General features: G+C 40.9%; 1 protein-coding gene across 1 annotated transcript in view; it reads right to left on the reverse strand.

Moving 5' to 3' along the window:
* Positions 1 to 3419: 3419 nt before the first annotated feature.
* COLEC12 (collectin subfamily member 12) overlaps positions 3420 to 15943 on the reverse strand; it is an 88596-nt gene continuing 76072 nt past the window's right edge. Inside the window, exons 4-10 of the mRNA XM_072330303.1 lie at positions 14518 to 14616; positions 10998 to 12044; positions 9122 to 9610; positions 8554 to 8690; positions 7680 to 7789; positions 5894 to 6039; positions 3420 to 4498 (exon numbers count right to left, since the gene is read on the reverse strand). Coding sequence (XP_072186404.1) covers positions 4479 to 4498; positions 5894 to 6039; positions 7680 to 7789; positions 8554 to 8690; positions 9122 to 9610; positions 10998 to 12044; positions 14518 to 14616 — 2048 coding nt within the window. The 3' untranslated portion in view covers positions 3420 to 4478. The remainder of the gene's footprint in view (positions 4499 to 5893; positions 6040 to 7679; positions 7790 to 8553; positions 8691 to 9121; positions 9611 to 10997; positions 12045 to 14517; positions 14617 to 15943) is intronic.

Below are 15943 nucleotides of genomic sequence, written 5' to 3' on the forward strand. Positions count from 1 at the left end.
TGCAGTGAGAGCCACCAGTCACTGGAACAACCTCCCCAGGGATGTGATGGAGTCCCCATCATGGGAGGCATTCAAGATGCAGTTGGACAGGCAGCTAGATGACCTCACCTAGAACTCCATTCCTCACCAAAGGCTGGATCTGGTGAACTTTAGAGGTCCCTTCCTACCTGGGCTGTTCAATGACCCAGGCTGGAGGCAGTGCCAGGTGAAGACAGCTGTGTCCTGCTGCTTGTCCCCTACCATCACATCTGGGGTGAGCTGTTCCTGTGTGGTAACACACAAACTGCTCCTTCCAACCCACGCCATTCTGTACTTCTGTGGTCTGTAGTTCTATGGTTCTAGAGCCGAGGTCAGAGCATCATTCATGTAGAGGCGTGTTTAACATGCTTTGCATTATTCCATTGAGATGGGGAACTGTGAGAGGGACCTCAGTTTTATTTTGTCTTGCACAGCTCAAGTTTCTAGCATTTAGCATACTGCAGGAGCAATGAACTAAAACTGCAATTAAAGAGCCACAGCCATGCTTGGAACTAGGATGGTGTAAGTGAAAGGGCTTTAATAAAAATAATTTTCATCGATTTTATTCTCAATGTCTCCAAATGTTTCTGTCTGTTTGTAGACACTGATCTCCACATGTCTCTTGGTTACACAAACATGAGCAAGTAAACAACTGCATCTCTACTTAGTGCTTCCTTTATTGGAACAACTGGAAGTATTATTTATAGACATCACAGGGGATGAAAGTTTGAGATTTATAAACTCTAATCAGCTGAAGATGATTCAAAATAAATTAATTACATGAGTCAGACATGGATTTAAGAAATCCAGCACTGATGTAAATCACAATGACTTTGCACCCTCTCTGCCTTCCTCTCCCCTCCCTGACTGCTTGCCTTGGAATAGGAACTTGCCTTCAATTTGATATAAACCAAGAAAAAAAGAGTGATGAAAATGTAAACTCAGTATGCCAAGCTATACTACTTGTGTACAGGAAGGAAAGCCAAAACTCTAGCTGGGACAAAATAATTTCCTATCACTGAGAACTTTCCATACAACCTGTGCTATCACTCAAACCATATAGAAAGCAGATTTAACAGGGATGTTTTTCAGACCCCATGTGGCAGCTCTGGCTTTCTTGACAATTTCTTGGCCCTTTCCAGTGTCCTGCTTGCATCCTTGCCAGTCTTCTTCTCTTAAGTTCTTTACTGTGAGAATGGTGAGGTGCTGAACAGGCTGCCCAGAGAGGCTGTAGATGCCCCATCCCTGGAGGTGTTCAAGGCCAGGCTGGATGGAGCCCTGGGCAGTCTGGCCTAGTATTACATGTGGAGGTTGGTGGCCCTGCCTGTGGTGGGGTTTGGATTCATGATCCCTGAGGTCCCTTCCAACCTGGGCCATTCTGTGATTTTGTGATTCTGTGGTTCAGTGATTCTTCTTTCTGTGACAGGTCTTTGAGCTGTCTCAATACCCTCCCAGTTCTCCCAGTGATTTCCTTCTCTGTGGCCATTTGACACCTCCATTTCCCTCTTGCAGAAATACTGGGTTGGAATGACTATCTGTCCCAGCTTACTTGGCTACAGAGGCCAGATTTTAAGGATGAATGAACACACTAGGCATGCAAATGCAGCATCCATCTCCAGGCAGCTTCACAGTTTAGACCAGGCACACTTTGTTTCCCAGTTAAAGGTGGCTAATTAGAACATGAATTACAATCCAGCATTGAAAATCACCTTGAAATAAGTATTTCATTTATAAAAATGTTACATCTTTAAACTGTCCCAGTTCAATGGTTATTTCCATGCTTGATTTAACATGGCTGCTATACTAGATTTCAATACGCTAAGCAGCTCTTGCTGATGAACAGCCGTATCTGTAACCTTATGCAGGTATGAATGTAGCTGTAGCTGTTAATCATCACTGCACGGAAAACCTCTGTTGAGGGAATGGAGGTCACTAAATGAGTCTTGGATTATCTGAACCTGTACTGTAAAGTCACCCCCATTGCTAGAGGAACTGAAAACAGATATTAGGGTGAGCAAAGAGTGTGTCTGGAGCTTACACAGAAGTTTGTTGCAAGCTTCTTGTGTTGATACAGGGCCATCACATCACTAAAAACCATGAAGAGCTTCATTTAACTGGGTAGACGTTCAGAATGGGCTTAATTTTAGGAAATATGCCAGATAGATAGCAGTGCTCCTCTAATTCAGTCTGGCTCTGCAAGGCTTCACTTACCGTGGTTTCTGCAAAATAATAGCGTTGTACCTTGTTATCCAAAACTAGCAGCTTAGCAACATCTCTACAGATGTTGTGTAGTATATATGTAAAGACTACAGCATGCATCTACACACACTTCCTAGGTGCAACAAGACAGGGTGTATAGTAGAACCACTTTGTGTTTAAAAGCCTGATGAAAAATCCAAAAGAAAACTCTTGGGAATGCAGCGTGTCTCAAGAGAAGCACAGCCTCCAAGACGGTGACACACAGTCTGTGGGGCTACAATACACAAACCTTTCACTTTCAAATAAATATATGCAATTTTCCTTGTTCCTGTCTCACATCTACTACGTGCCACAGGACAGGTTCCCAAATGCAACATTAAGTAAGTTATGCTTAAAATAACTCTTCCCCCCCACCCCCTCCACCACCACCACAAAGAATGAACACGGGAGGGAGTGTGGGATTCAGGAAAGCAGCAGTCTTTAATTGGATGTTCTTATGAGCAGTATTTGAAAATCTGAAGTACAAAACCATGTCTCCTTCCAGCAGAGCTGGAGTATTTCAACAAGCTTATCTACATTCGGCCAAGGCAAATGGCTGGTCAGGAGGCAAAGGAAAAACAACTCTTCTTCAGAAGTAGCCAAGACAACTTCCCTCGTGATACACCATGTGGCCATATGAAGAGCATAAAAACCAGGGAACCAAAACCAGGGGTTGTGCTAATGAGCTTCAGCAGGTCACTAATTGTTTAAATTCCTGATAAGCAGCACTGCTGCCTAGGCAATGGCTCAAGGGACTGTGGAGGAAGCTGTCTGGTTGATGATATCATCTCACTTAGCCACACTGCTTTCTGTTTTGTAGCTTATTTTGCAGTTTGTTTGGGAGAGAAGTACTGGTCCAAGAAAACAGAGAGATCAGTTTACAAAGTACTTTGGAGAAACGCAAGTTGATCAGATTCTCTGAGTGCAGCATGTTTTTATTACCAAATTTTGAAATCTATCTTGAAAATAAATGTATTCCTGTAAGTGTAGAACTTTTGTTTCTGTTTTCTTAAAACCCCTCCGCTGGGACACGTGGGTAGCACCTATTAAGGCAGGATTCCTCACAAACAGGGAGAAGGAATGAAAACATTTCAAGGTCTGTGGCATTTCCTCACCAGTGGAAGAAGGTTGGAAGGCAGGCAGGAAGGCACAGAAGAAAGAAGGAAGGAAGGAAGGAAAAACTTTTATTAGCATGGTCTTTGCAGAGTACCCTGATGGAACACAGCTGAGATCGGAGCTACAACGAGTGTCTAGTCCTTAGTCAACTTCATTGCTACACACAGAGACTAGATTGTGTAAAACAAGGAAAACACTGCCTGAAATTTGCTTTAAAAAGTTATTTAACCAGAACAAATCAACTGGGAAAGTACAAATATTTCTAACTGGAAAAATATTTCTCTATAGCCGAGCTAGGCCTGGTAACAAACCTTAGTGAATTATTAGTACCTTTATTGTTTTCTTTGGCCCCCGTGCACTATACTTGTAAAAAAAAAAGTCACTAAAAAAGAGAACAATTGTAAAAAGCAAATATTTTGTACAAAAATACAAAGTTTTAAAAGCTCTTAAAAGTATATTCCATATTATTGATAAGAGTTGGACTATATATATATATTTATATAAAATCTATATATTTGTGTATCTGCATAATTTTCCTACATTTGGGATCGTAGCAAATGTAACATCCTGTTTACACCAGTTGCTTCGTATGTTTTTTTCTATAGATGACTGAACAACAGGTCTTACTCAGATTGAGAGAACGTCTTTTTTTCTGAAGGCACAAGTTGCTGATGTCTGTGGTTATCGGCTGGGAAGAAAAACCTATAGCAGAATTAAGTCCCAATGGTATTTCCTGATGCTGTGGGGTGAAAGGCTTCCAACAATTGGATGCTGAAGAAGAGTTGCTGCTGAATTCCTTTATGCAATTTAACCAGTTTTCAGTGCTTGCTTTTGGTTTTGATCTCTTTTTCTTTCTTTCTTTCTTTCTTTCTTTCTTTCTTTCTTTCTTTCTTTCTTTCTTTCTTTCTTTCTTTCTTTCTTTCTTTCTTTCTTTCTTTCTTTCTTTCTTTCTTTCTTTCTTTCTTTCTTTCTTTCTTTCTTTCTTTCTTTCTTTCTTTCTTTCTTTCTTTCTTTTTTGTTTGTAGGCAATGTTGCTCTCTCCTAGGACTCTCTTTTTCTTGAAGTGAATTTCCACAACGTGTAGGTATCTGTAAAGTCACAGCCTGTTACACTCCAAATATTTGCCCTGCAGCATGAGAGAAAAAAAATCAAACAGAAAAACATCACATAAAAAGCTTGTGAAGATTAAACACAGTTCTAAAAAGGAGACATACTGAGATTAAGGTATGTTAAAACTCTAACTGGACTCATGTTCAGATTCTGTAAGTCCTGGAACATAAATATTTGTAAGCCATGAGGCTTTTTTTAAAATAACAAATGTATGCAGGGAAAGGAGGGCACACTGTGTTGTTACTTACATGCAGTCCTTCACTCTGGACACCCAAACAGTGTTAGACACACACAAAGCTTGTTCAGCACTTTGTTTTGTTTTGCTGCAGGGGGATGTTTTTGTGGATGGGAAGTATTTTTGGCTCTAGCTGACACTTCCATCTGCCTTTGCTGAAATTCAGCCTACGTATTTGCAAGTGGAGCAGCTGGGTACTCTTAGCAAAGCAATGTTACACCAGGTCGTACATAGGTGTTAACATTTAGGTGGAACATGGCCCTGAGCACCATTACCACCTCGCTTTGTAATGGTAGGGCTGGGTTCCAAGAAACCACACAAACCACTCTGCACTCTGCCTGTATACCTAGAAAAAGAGCTCCTGCAGCAACTGCCTGGGTGACTGCTCAGCCACACGGCCATTTACAAGCCCTCTGCTGCATTGGTCACTATTTGCAACAGAGCAGTTGTTTGGCATGGGGACCCGGCTCCTCAGCCCAACAGGACATCTCCTGGCAGCATTCCTTGTCAGAATTTTAAGGCCATCTTAGCAGTTACCAAGTGCTTCCTGTTGCACAAACTTTCAGAACAGTCTGTTTGTTTTTTGAAGGCTGGTCCCTGAGCCAGCCTAAAGGCCAGTTTTCCCACCTGCTTGGCCACTGAGTTTATAAAAACAGCTTGAAGTGTGGCCAGGGTCTAGAGCGTATGTGCCAAAGCATGTCTGAAATTTTAGGCGTGTTACAAGAGGCCAAGAAGCAGAGCACATGATGCCTGCAGTCACTCTGAAGGCTGCTTTTCCAGCGATCAATCCAGCATCCACATCATGTAGAGTATTAGCACTGCCACTGCAACCAACCTTATGCTTGGCCCAACTCATCATTACCTACCTATTACCTAGATTTAAACTGGATATAAGGAAAATGTTTTTCACCATAAGGGTGGTGAGGCACTGTAACAGGTTGCCCAGAGAGGTGGTGGGTGCTCCATCCCTAAAGACATTCAAGGTCAGGATGGACAGGGCTCTGAGCAACCTGATGTAGTTGTATGTGTCCCTGTTCATTGCAGGGGAGTTGGACCAGATACCCTTTAAGGGTACCTTCCAATTCTAAAGATTCTATGACTGTATCTGTGCAAAGTGTACTTGAACTTGACCTGCCACATATAGAGTGAAATAATCAAATCAGGTGCCTTGCTTACCTTTATCCATGTCTTTTTCACAAATGAAATTGTTAACATCTTCACAGTAGAAGTCATTCCAGAGCCCAGCGTAGATTAACCCAGCACAATCTTCTCCTGGCCCATGCCCATGACTCCAGTTATCAGGTTGCCCGGTTTTCCAGTTTCTTTCAACAAAAGAGCAATAGATATTATTGCACAACGCAGCACACACGACAGTTTTTCAACCACAAGAAATTAACAAAAACATCATGAGATCTGTTCTGAAAGGGAAATACACGTTGAGACAAACAATACATGACTCTTGCTGAAAATGGAAAACAGATGTATAACAGAGAAGGGAATCTATTCGGCCTCGGTCTGCCAAGACTCAAAGACCTAAAATTAGACCAATGAACTTTATTTTAGTTTCTGAATGTACAGCACATATAGCGGGAGTGCTCTATGTGCATCATTCTGAACCTGCACAGTGTGCATGCTTCATTCCTGCCAGCAGATGGTTCTGCGAGAAGCTGGCAGCAAATGATGGCAGTGTGGTGACTTGGCCAGTAACTGAACTGAGATGGACCTCTTGGGAGGCACAGCAAAGGTTATCTAACTTACAGATCAGTGTTTCAATAGAAGGTGAAATTTTGGGCTTATAAAGAATGTACGGAGTATGTATCTACATATATTTTGAGATCATTAGTCTTCATGGTGAAAGTTAACGCAGTATGTAAAGAGCTTGCAGCAAGTGCTTCCTCATCCTGTTTTTGTTTAACAAGTGAAAAACACTTCCAACCTTGGGACTTAAAAGCTCAGTTTTCCTGAAGGAACAGGTTGTTGACCAGAGCTTGTGATTGCTGGCTGATACGGGCTACGTTTAGACAGAAAATATGCCTGATACAGAGCATCTGAGCAGGCACCTGGGAGGACACGTGGCTTTCTGAGTAATGAAATACTTTGAAAATAAGAAACTGACAGCTCTGAGGTTATTACAGGGCACCTTAGCCCATGGTGTGGTGGAAATCTATTGAAAGCAGCGGCTGAAGCAGGATTCAGGCACAGTGCTGCCATAAAGAGGATGAAAAATAAAAACAGGGAAGGAGAAAAAGGGGAAAATATTATGGCTCATTTGAAATGCGTCTGACTTTTTCCATGTTTCCCATCAAAATGAGCACCAAGGAGATCACAGCTAATTATTTTGTAATAATTGACTGACTGAGCCTGTTTTTGTGGAGCACAGCATGCTCAGCTCTGTAAACCCTTCAGTATTAAAAATTTGGGTGGTTGAAATCTGTTCCATTTAGGACAAATTAGGTGTAGCCCTAGGATTCCTGGAGAGCTGCCAATCCAGTTCTTGGCCGGCCAAAGCTCAGACACCCTTGTTTCAAGCATTTTCCTTATGTTTAATGCTTTCCACTTAGATTTGGGCTTTATCTAAAGGCTGGCATTTTTTATTTTTAACAGAAGGAACCCCCTATTTATAGCCTCTTGTAATGCAAATAGGGAAAAGTCAAACCAAGACAGAAATACTGTCTGTGCTTTCCATCTCAACTTTGTAATAAACTTTTGGCAAGGGACACTTTGCTGTGTAGTTACGTGATTCTTTCATTCAGTGTTCAGCTTTACTTCTGGTAAGGAAATAAAGTTATGTGCATAGCGAAGGGAGAGGGAAAAAAAGTTCAACACCCTCAGTAAAGAATTATTTCATTGGCACCTACAAACCTCTGCATCCATGGGATAATTTCTAGATGATGTTTACAGAAGTGCTGGCAAGAATGGTACAAGCTGCAGAGAAGAAACACTACTGTTTTTATTTACATACGTGTAAAGTGGTAAGGATCCATCCAGCCACCTCCATTCATTTTCCTTCTCTGAATCTGTAAGTCCAATCCAGAAGCTGCCTTTCCCTGAAATCTGCCTCTTTATCCATTGCTGTGGAAGAAAGATATCAGTCTGTAACAAGCAAATACAGTCTTGGGAGATAATAAGCTACTCTATCTTCAAGGACATCTTTCTATCAGAAGAGGAATTACTGGAGAAACTTTTTAAAGCTGAAGACAGGTTTCACGAGTTTGCTTTGCGACACCATATCCATTAGTATGAGATGCAGGTGAAGTACAAAGACCTAGTCATCAAAGTGAGGTGGACGTAAAGTTAAAGTGAATATCTTATAGTTGCAAATGGGGGAAAAAAACCCCACCAAACCAAAAAACCACCAACAGACAGGAAGCACTTGTATCTTGATGTTCCCGGTGCCACATCGCCACAGAGTAATTATGTTGAACAGTTCTAAAAGTACAGCTAGATTTATAGTTATATGAAAAACATCTGTGGGTCACAGCAGTCAGGCTGCATATATTAAAAAGAATTTTAAAATAAATTACTTTCAACGCTGCAAAAAAGTCCACATTTTGGATTGTATGCAAAGCATACTGGACTGCACCTTCAGAGGTTTGAAACTCCTTCAATTCTCACCATTCTTCCTGTGCTTTGTGACCAGCGCCTTCAGGGTGAGATGCTTCTCACAAGGAATAACTGCTGAGCAGAAGAAGGCGGACAAAATGCAGACTGGTGCAAATCAATCACTGTGTGTACTTTCACTATTCATGATGCTCATAGCTTCCCATGTACTTTGTGGCTTCCCATATGTTAAATAAGCACAGATTCCCTCCTTGAAAAATGGAAAGAAAAGTTACCTGCTCTTCTTTGTTGTTTATGATAACCAAGCGCGATGCCTTCTCTTCACAGAATAACTTTGCCTCTTCAAAAATTTCTCTTTCAATTGAAAAGTAGTAGCATTTTTCTGTGTAGTTCTTCCAATGAGGAGAACAACCTGTGATGTGATTTTTTTTTGCATGAAACCAATTACTCTTAAATCAATAAGCCAACAGTAACTTTCTGCATAAGGCCAATAGTTAGGGGAGTATCCCACACCCATCTACAATGCACTGCCATCTATAGATACACTTTGAGAATTTATTTACAAAAATCCTAACAGTGAAATCAAGGTTAAACTGTGAGGCCAACTGGACCATTTAATCCACACACACCTTATGATTTTTCCTGTAGCTGTAAACAATAAATTGAACCAGTTTCAGATCCTAAGTAGGAAGACCAAGGCATAGCTTCACTTGACGGGGGGTCTTTATGATTAACCTCGGCGACTGAGATGTAGCAGAGGTTGTGTGAACCAGTAACTCTGGTGAACACCCTTCACTAGGTATATTTGTATCACAGTAAAAGATGCATGTTTTGATAGCTTACCATTAGCCTCAGGCACCGATGTAGGTTCGCTCTGTAGTGCCATTGGCATCCCTGGACCTGGTGGTCCCGGTGGGCCAGGTGGGCCCTTTGGACCAGGCAGCCCAGGGACTCCAGGTAGCCCAGGTAGTCCTCGAGGTCCTGGTACGCCTGGCTCTCCCACAGTTCCTTGCAGGCCTTGAAATCCTGGTGGCCCTGGTGGCCCCTGTGGGCCATCTTTGCCTTGTGGCCCTGGTGGCCCTGGGTCTCCACTTGGTCCAGGAAGACCCGTTTTGCCAGGAGAACCTCTCTGACCTTTGGAGCCTGGAGATCCTCTTGAGCCTTTCCCTCCTTTCTCTCCTGGTGGCCCAATAGGCCCAGGTGGGCCCTTTTCACCTGCAGGTCCCGGTGGTCCAGGTTCTCCTTTCTCTCCTTTTTGTCCTTTTAGGCCAGCAGGGCCAAGAGGACCTTGAGGGCCTCTGTCACCTTTAGGTCCCCTTGGACCAGGAGGGCCTGAAACAATGTAAGCATTCAAAGTGGGAATACAGACAGGAAACAAACAAAAAGCCCACCTGGGGTCCTTCTTTAATATATCTTGGACAAGTGATGCTGGATATGCAGCACTGTGAAAACCAGGCTACTTGTGACTTTGCTTGTAAATCTCCTTCTCAGGCTCTACGCACCATTTCTCTTTTATGAGCTTCCATGAAATATAAAACTGAGAAGAAAACCATCTGATGCATCTTGTCCTATGAACTGGACAGTACTATGATGCCCGAGGTGACCAGTTGAGGTGCCCAGCACAACATGCTCTGTGCTGGCTATGCATGCAGTACTGCATGTTGACGCTCCCATTCTCCTATTCTTTCTTTTCTTTCTAGCAACGCCTCTCCTCTCATAGACTACTGAGCTGTTTTTCCTGCAGTGCTGTTTCTTACTCCGTCAATAATGGGTTGTCAAAGAGACAAAAAAGATGGACGATGTGCAATGGGCCATCAATGGGAAAGGCCAGTTATATTCACTAGCTGGTAGGTTATAAAAGGAAACGGAACAATACACATGATAGGAAATGGTAATGCTGTGGCAGTTTTCCATACATAAATAGCTAAGTAATTTTGGATTCAAATTATTTGGTCATGGGTGATCAAATATTTTGCCTAAGTGTATTTTTTTCAACATCATTTAAACTCCTTCAGACATGAATTACTCATCTAGGTTAATTTAGGCCTGTATGAAATGAAAAAGCTTAGGGTTACTGACTTGTGATCTTGACTCTAAATCAGACCTAGTCTATTTGGAACATTTAATTTTTACTTGTGATTAGAGTTTTAGGCCTGGCTGGTTCCCATCAGGTTGGCAATATGAGTGTTCTTTTCACTTGACTGGGAGAAACCTCCTAAACTTAATGCTATTTATTCCTGGAGAAAACAAAATATTCCAGGATTAAACACTAAGCAAAGTAGGATGTATCCTGGCGGACTAACAACTGGCTTAAAGTAAAATATTAACTTGTTTTTCAGTTAGGGTGGACCTTTCTGGGAACAGTCCAACATATATTTTTTAGCCATTTCCTCCTTAGCAGGGATTGGTTTCTTGAGGTTCCACACCTTCACTAACTTATTTTAGAAACTAAATCAAAAGCAGATCCAGGCAGTCACTCAGAATAAAATCTGCTAAGTCAGAACCTTCTTCCATAACATCCCCATTCTAGGTATGTAAAGAAGGCGTAGGAAAATTAGTAAGGAAAATTCAATCTACATTTACATTTCCAAAGTTTAGGATTATATAATGGAAAACACCCAAACTGTGTACCAACATGCATTAACTTACACAGAAATAAAGTACTGCAAATAGGAATTCCTCACAATCCATTCCAAGCTTCACTAGAGAACCTACGTACCTTGTAGGATAGTGAAGTTCTTGATGAGCTGGCCGTGTTTGGAATCTACCAGCTTCATTTCTTCCATGATTACTGACAAATTGGCAACTTCAACATCTAACCGTGACCTCATCAAATCCTGTTGCATCTTGAGTGATGCAGAGTCTAAACGAATATTGGCTAGGGTGCTGTTCATAAAAATCAGCTCATCTGAATGTTTACTTAAGGTGTCTGTACAAGTTGTCCTGACCTCATTGAGATTGCTAGTCAATGTCCGTAGATGATGAGCAGTGTAGCTGATGTTGCTAATTATATTGACTATATCAGTCTCGAAGACCTGGAACCTCTCTTCTAGTTGGTTGAATTTGACAGAAGTTCTGTTTTCATATTCTTTATGCTGTTCCTGGAGATCCTTTAGATTTTGTTCGTTGGCTTGGGCAATTGTGGTGATATTCTCCATCTGCCCACTGAAGGAACTGAGCTGATTGTTCATGTCTTCAAGTGTATCATTATTAGCTTTTGCTAGTGCTGAGTTGTTGGCAGCCAAAGTCTGTAAATTTTGTACTTTTTCCTTAAGCCAGTCAGTGTCCTTCCGGGCTTGAAGGACAACCTGCTGCAGGTTTTGAAAATCATTCTTGATTCTTAAAATAGCCAAACTCGTATCTTCCATAGACTTCTGCAGGACACTGATAAGATTTCTTTGCTGTATTTGTGTCAAGTTTAAGTTGTTAAGGTTCATGATGACCACATTATGAGAATGCACTTGGTTTTGCAGATTTGTTTGGATATTACTTGTGTCTTGTTGAAGATTGTTTATATAGCCAGTATATGCCTGAAGAGTCTTATTGACACTGATGATCATGAAGGAGTTACTATCTAAGGCACTTCTCATTTGGCTCTGTCTATCATCTAGTACATTTCCAGATTCTTGGAGCTTCTCCAGTGTATCTTTGTTTCTGGTAGTTTTCTCTGCAATATCATGAAGCTGCTGACGAAGAGCCAGAATGTCAGATCTGAAGCTAGACAGTTCAGTGTTAGTATTCAAGGCTTTCTGTCCAGCTTGGTCATCTGTTGCATAGACAAAAATATTAATGAAAGAGTTTAACATGAGGAGGTTTTTTAAAACAAACTATTAAAAATTACAGTATATTTTAGGTACAGTATATTTTAGGTACAGTATAGCTGCCAAAATGTTTTGTCAATAGGATTTTTTCAGTATCTTCTCCAGACAAGAGAAATTACTAAACAAAATTTTGTCACTGGACAGAGCAGAAATACGAAAGATGAAGGCTTTGTATCTTGCTGAGGAGAAAGAAAGGGTGATTCTGTTGTCATACATAGGAAAACCTGCCATTAGCAACTATGATGAATAGACTCTGTCAAGTAGTGCTTCTATTTTGAATGAAAACTGGATGGTAGAAAGTATTCAAAACACTGAAGAGGTAACAGAAAATTTATTCTTTGAAGCTACAGCTGGCTTTTGCTGAAAGCTCAGAGGTATATTCTAGCAGTTCATATTTTCTTCCTCCTTTTTCAGGCAGGTGGAATATCGTCATTGTGATTCAGTACAAAGAGTTCTGTATTTTTAAATCTCAGTTTTAGTTTTAAAATGGTTATAATACCAATTTTAAAACAATCTGGATAAAGACAAAAGCTTTGGCATCAGGCTATTGTAGACATGACAGGATACATTTATTTATTTTCTCTTGAACATACCACTGCTGCTTCTAGTGACATTCCTTTTGCTTTTATTGTTTCCTCATGTCATGAGTTTCAGGAAAGCAAAACCATAACCATTAAGGAACATCTCAGCTTTTGCTTGCACTGCTCTACAATATACTTCTGGGACCTTGTTTGAGTGTAATTAAGATTTTGAGGCTGCACAGGACAAGGAAACTAAAGAAATAAGCAGTCAACACTCACTTTGAGGGAATATTCCCTTTCTTGGTCTCAATCACTTCCCTCTGCTATATGCAGTCCATATATTTTTGTCCCACTGAAGTATAACTGTGTTTGTGAATTATGCAGCCTGAAGTCCATCACTTCAGATGACTCCAAGAGAGGGTAGGATGATTTTCATAAGCTACAGTGAATATGGCTCTGTAAGGAGCTTTCTTCTCATGTGTTTCAATGAGTCACGATGGTGAACAGTGAGGGTGCCTTGTGAGAGAAACTTCAGCCCACAGTGTTTATGGAACCTTTCATGGCTGGACACTGTTCTGAGCACAGTTCCTCTCCCTGGCATTTCTTTTACTTCAGGACCTCCTCAGCTCTGTCTGTATGTATGTTTACCTCTCAGCTATAGCTCGAATTATACCGTGCTTCTCGCATGGTTCTAACAAGTGTCAGGTCCACAAAAGCTAATCCCTGAAGGCCTGTCTTTCATTCACCACATCTAACCCTACAACAGTCCTCTTACCTTTACTCCTCTCACACACACTGCCCTGTAACTTTTTTTACTTCCTCCATCATACACCCACTTAAATGGGCACTGGTAGTCTCAGCATCTCATTGGCCGCCCATCCAGTAGCATGTAAAAATACGTGAGCATGAACCAAATCAAAAATGCTCCATGCTGTCAATAATCAGCAGAGTAACATGAGAGACTGCATGTGCTTTAAGGTGTAGCGCTTATACCTACACGTGTCAGCAAAAGTACATGCCACTGAACTATCCCATGTCTCTGAACAGTGTGCAAATAAAGAAAAAAAGCTGAAAACATCAAGCTGCAAGCCAGTCACTTTCCCAAGGAATACAAATCTCAATATAATGTTTGTGAAGTGAAACAAAATGTATTTCAAGGAGCACACGCATGTATGCACATATTAATAATTAAATAGAAAGTATAAACTATAAGTATGTGTATCTATAAGCTGATAATAAACAGCTTCATTGGCTTTCCAGACAAGGAAGACAGGTAGAAATGTAAATAGAATGAGTTGGGGATCCCTAGCCATTATTTTGTTCCATTTTTTTGATTATTAAGAACTGTGACAACACTTGGAAGACCAGAACTCATAATAATATTAATGTTTATGTTTTGTATTCTCTAAGGTGATTAAGACACATTTTATGGAAGTTATCAATTTGTCTCAGACATAAGAGTCCTAAACTAGCGATTATTTTTGCATCCCTCATAACGGCCATCGGTTTTGATCTTTAAGTGCTACAATGGCATCAAGATGGTTAGGTGACAGATATTTACTTCACATAGAGTCTCTGGCTTTGTGGAAGAGCTTCTGCTATATTTTACATCTCTGTCTCAGAGAAAAACTCCTGAGGACAACTTTTAAGTGCTTATTTAAGTATAAATAAATTGAGAGTGACTTCATTAGGAATTGTAAGTATTGATGTATGCTTAAACTGCTGTCCCAGGTAGAGACAGTCCTAACAAATGTCTTCCCAAGTACATGAGAAATTGAAACAGAAGTGCCGTATCTTTTCATAGCCAGACAGTTTTCAGACAAATTTCTGGCCACTGTCTTTCAGGAGAACACTGAAAAGTCATAATAAAAAGGGGTTTTGCTTGCATGTGGATTACCTAGTTTCTTCAGATCACTCTCCACCTCTGTGAGCTTTTCTGTATATCTTCTATGGGACGTTTCCAGGCCACCTGTCACATTGTCCATTTTTTCTACAACTAGGGAAAAGAAAATAGCATGTAAAGGAAGGAAGAAAAAGTGAAATTACGAAGTCTAGTAAGCTAAAAAACAAACCTAAAGAACATTACTAGCATCAAACTTGAAAAAAAAAAGCATTAAAACTGCTTTGCTTGCCACAACACTCAGCCGTTGTACTGTGAAGCAACAGCAGGATGAACTCCCATCTGCTGGTGGTACCCAGCACACTTCCAGTTCTTCACTCTGCCAACAGTTCCCACACATTTCTTTCCTCGGAGGCAACCTCCCTTATGAATAAAGAAATCCCTCTTTGTGAGTTTTCCTCATGAACCAAGTCCTTGTCTTTTCACAGTACTTCCACGCTACAAGCGCAGTGCTTTGTGGTAGATAGGTTGCTAAAAGCTCATATGGCTCATACACGTGAGAGGAGGCTTCCTTTTATTTTGCCATGATCTACTGAGCCATTACTCCTTAAAGAGACCTTCTTTTTTTCCTTTCTTTTTTTCCCCTGGGCCTTTTAATCATTAAAAAAGAAATGTCTCGAGGCTATCAAACTCTGGTCTGACATAGTGGTTTGAAGATGCATTTATTAAACACTTCTTGAAATCAATGTTTTTGAAATCAACATTTAAATGTGTTAATAACGGCACAGATCACTCAAAATGTTCTCAAAACTGTTCTTACTTGTTAAGATTGAAATGGTGGCCAGTCAGCAAGTGCAGCTTTATGGCTTCTTTTGATGTGTTTTTTTACTTGGTAATGTCTGAGTCATTTTCATGTCACTGAGACAATCCGGTGATTTGATTGAGTTGACATGGAAATGGAAAAAGAGCAACAAAACAAAGAGCCTGGAGTGGCTTCTAGTGATGGAAGTCTGTACTTGGAGAAGCAACCAGGAAAATGTTTGCAAGACAGGGAGCTGTCTTCAGCTTCCATGGCAAACATACTTGAATGTGCTTCAGCATTCAAACAGCAACCATGGGCAGAAATTTTGTTCTCGTCACCTGACTATTTGGCCCTAAGATTACACTGGGAGCAGAACAGATCTGCATGAATCCTTGGAGAGGCTGCATGAGGCATTGTGCCAGTCCCCTATTCAAACAGGAGAAATAATGTGTTTCCCAAGCCTTTAGAAAGGAAACCCAACTCTTCAGGCCTGTGCTGGGTTGAAGATACTAACCAACTCCCTCTGTCTGTGAGATGATCTGCAGCCACAAAGTAGCCTCATAAAAGTCATCACTATGCAAAGAATTGCTTTTCACCGGGAGTGGAAATTTAGGGCATATTTTGCTATTTTGAGCAACCACAACTAGATCTTTGAAGTGCGGACCACCAAGGGCTCCTTCT

This window comes from Excalfactoria chinensis, chromosome 2, assembly GCF_039878825.1.
Source record: "Excalfactoria chinensis isolate bCotChi1 chromosome 2, bCotChi1.hap2, whole genome shotgun sequence".
In the NCBI taxonomy this organism is placed as follows: domain Eukaryota; kingdom Metazoa; phylum Chordata; class Aves; order Galliformes; family Phasianidae; genus Excalfactoria; species Excalfactoria chinensis.